Here is a 2,423-nt window from a genome sequence, read left to right as displayed (position 1 = left end):
ACTATCATTCCTCTACTAGATAAGATTTTATATTTATATTCAATTAATCATTTCTTGCAATTGCATTAATAGTTTGTATCTGTGTCATTCTTCATTATCACTTTCAATTCATTCCACACGTTTTTAGCCCTCACACTCCACCTACAAAAAATTATATATATAGCTTTAATTCTCATAAGTCATAACCAAAAACAATTCAACAAATCATAATCTAAACGCATAAACTCTTATTATTTCTAAGCACTTCAACTATTCTTCATTAGAATCATGGAAATCTTTGGAAAAACATTCTTCGTACTCTTATTATTTTGTTCTATTTTCTCAATAGTCTCATCAAGAAAAGAACCTTCCTCAAACAACATAGATTGGTGGTGTAACCAAACACCTCATCCTCAACCATGCAAACACTACGCAACTCAAATGAACAATCATTTCAAAATCAAACATAGAGTTGAATTCAGAAGAATGCTTGTTCAACTAGCATTAGAACAATCTCTTATCATGCAAAAAGAATCGCAACAAAACTCGTCGGTGGAGCATAAAAATGTTCATGGTGATTGTTCGAAGCTGTTCGAAAACACGATATTTCATCTCAATCGGACACTTGAAGGATTAAACGACGCGAACAAAATATGTTCGCCGAATGATGCACAAACATGGCTCACAACCTCTCTCACAAACATTGAAACATGTAAAAACGGAGCTTTAGAACTCAATGCTCATCAAGATTTCAATTTCATTGTACAAAACAATGTCATTGAGATGATAAGGAACACCTTAGCCATCAATATGTATTTCTTGAGACACAAGAAAGGTAATAATTTTTAAATCATTACAATATACTAATTTTTAAATATTTACTAATGATTGTGCTTCAACTTATCGAAATTTCTGAATCCGTGTAGAAACCGGAGAAGGGTCGTTTCCAAGTTGGTTTTCGAAGCATGAGAGGAACCTTTTGCAATCAACTTCTTCACTTAAGTTCAATCTTGTGGTGGCAAAAGATGGTTCTGGACATTTTAAGACAGTGCAAGCTGCTTTGGATACTGCAGCTAAGAGAAAGTATAAGACAAGGTTTGTGATACATGTGAAGAAAGGTGTTTATAGAGAAAACATTGAGGTTGATGTTCATAATGATAACATTATGTTGGTTGGTGATGGAATGCAAAATACCATAATAACAAGTTCTAGAAGTGTTCAAGGAGGTTTTACTACTTATAGCTCAGCAACAGCTGGTAAGTTATATTGTCGTGTCTGATGTTTGTGTTCATGTTTTATAACTTCGAAATTTCAAATAATTTATTATTGTAACAATTTAATTTAGGTATTGATGGACTTCACTTCATTGGGCGTGATATAACATTTCAAAATACTGCTGGTCCACACAAGGGTCAAGCAGTGGCGCTACGATCGGCCTCGGATCTATCTGTCTTCTATCGATGTGCTATATCAGGTTACCAAGACACTCTCATGACTCATGCGCAACGTCAATTTTATCGACAATGTTATATCTACGGCACCGTAGACTTCATCTTTGGCAACGCCGCGGTGGTATTCCAAAATTGTAATATTTTTGTAAGAAAGCCATTAGATGGTCAAGCCAACATGATCACGGCCCAAGGTCGAGGCGACCCATTTCAAAACACTGGAATTTCGTTCCACAATTGTCAAATTAGGGCTGCCTCGGACCTAAAGCCCGTTGTCGACAAATATAAAACCTACTTGGGCCGGCCTTGGCAACAATACTCAAGAGTTATGGTGATGAAAACTTTTATGGACACTTTAGTGAGCCCATTGGGTTGGTCTCCATGGGGTGACACTGATTTTGCTCAAGATACTTTGTATTATGGAGAATACGAAAATTACGGGCCAGGCTCATCGACAAAAGACAGAGTGAAATGGCCCGGTTATCATGTGATTACAAGCCCAAATGAAGCATCAAAGTTTACTGTAACTGGGCTTCTTGCAGGCCCATCATGGTTGGCTGCTACTACTGTGCCATTTACATCTGGTCTTTGATCATTTGAGTTGTGCTATAGCTATGTCTTTATAATTATGTCAATAATTGTACTTAATTATTTATTTGTAACTAAATTCATTGTAATTCTTGTAACAACATCTTCAATATTCTTTTGTATATTGTGAGAGAGATTATTATTATTCATACTCTTAAACATATCTTTTGTACTTTACAAATTCTTATTGAATGATCCAACGGGTGTATGTTTGAAAAAAGATAAATGTAAGTTCTTTAAAATGAATAACTAATACATATCTTGTCAAATGTGTGATAGTTGAAAACTTCAAATAAAATATAATAGGGAGATAAAATATCTAAGATTCTAAATGAGTTATAAATGATGATGGGAGATGGTGATCGGAGAGATCATGCCAGAGAAATTGATGGGAATGAAAGAATTGTT

The 2,423-nt window shown here is 34.9% G+C and overlaps 1 protein-coding gene across 1 annotated transcript; it reads left to right on the top strand.

The window, feature by feature from the left end:
* Window positions 1-267: 267 nt before the first annotated feature.
* Window positions 268-2,019, top strand: LOC127086041 (pectinesterase). Its single transcript, XM_051026725.1, has 3 exons — window positions 268-814; window positions 906-1,235; window positions 1,325-2,019. The coding sequence occupies exons 1-3, from the start codon at window positions 268-270 to the stop codon at window positions 2,017-2,019; spliced, it is 1,572 nt and encodes a 523-aa protein (XP_050882682.1).
* The last annotated feature ends 404 nt before the right edge of the window (window positions 2,020-2,423 follow it).

Source organism: Lathyrus oleraceus, chromosome 5 (genome assembly GCF_024323335.1).
Source record: "Lathyrus oleraceus cultivar Zhongwan6 chromosome 5, CAAS_Psat_ZW6_1.0, whole genome shotgun sequence".
Classification (NCBI taxonomy): domain Eukaryota; kingdom Viridiplantae; phylum Streptophyta; class Magnoliopsida; order Fabales; family Fabaceae; genus Lathyrus; species Lathyrus oleraceus.
Note: the sequence above shows the minus strand (reverse complement) of the source record. Positions and strands in the feature narration are given on the sequence as shown.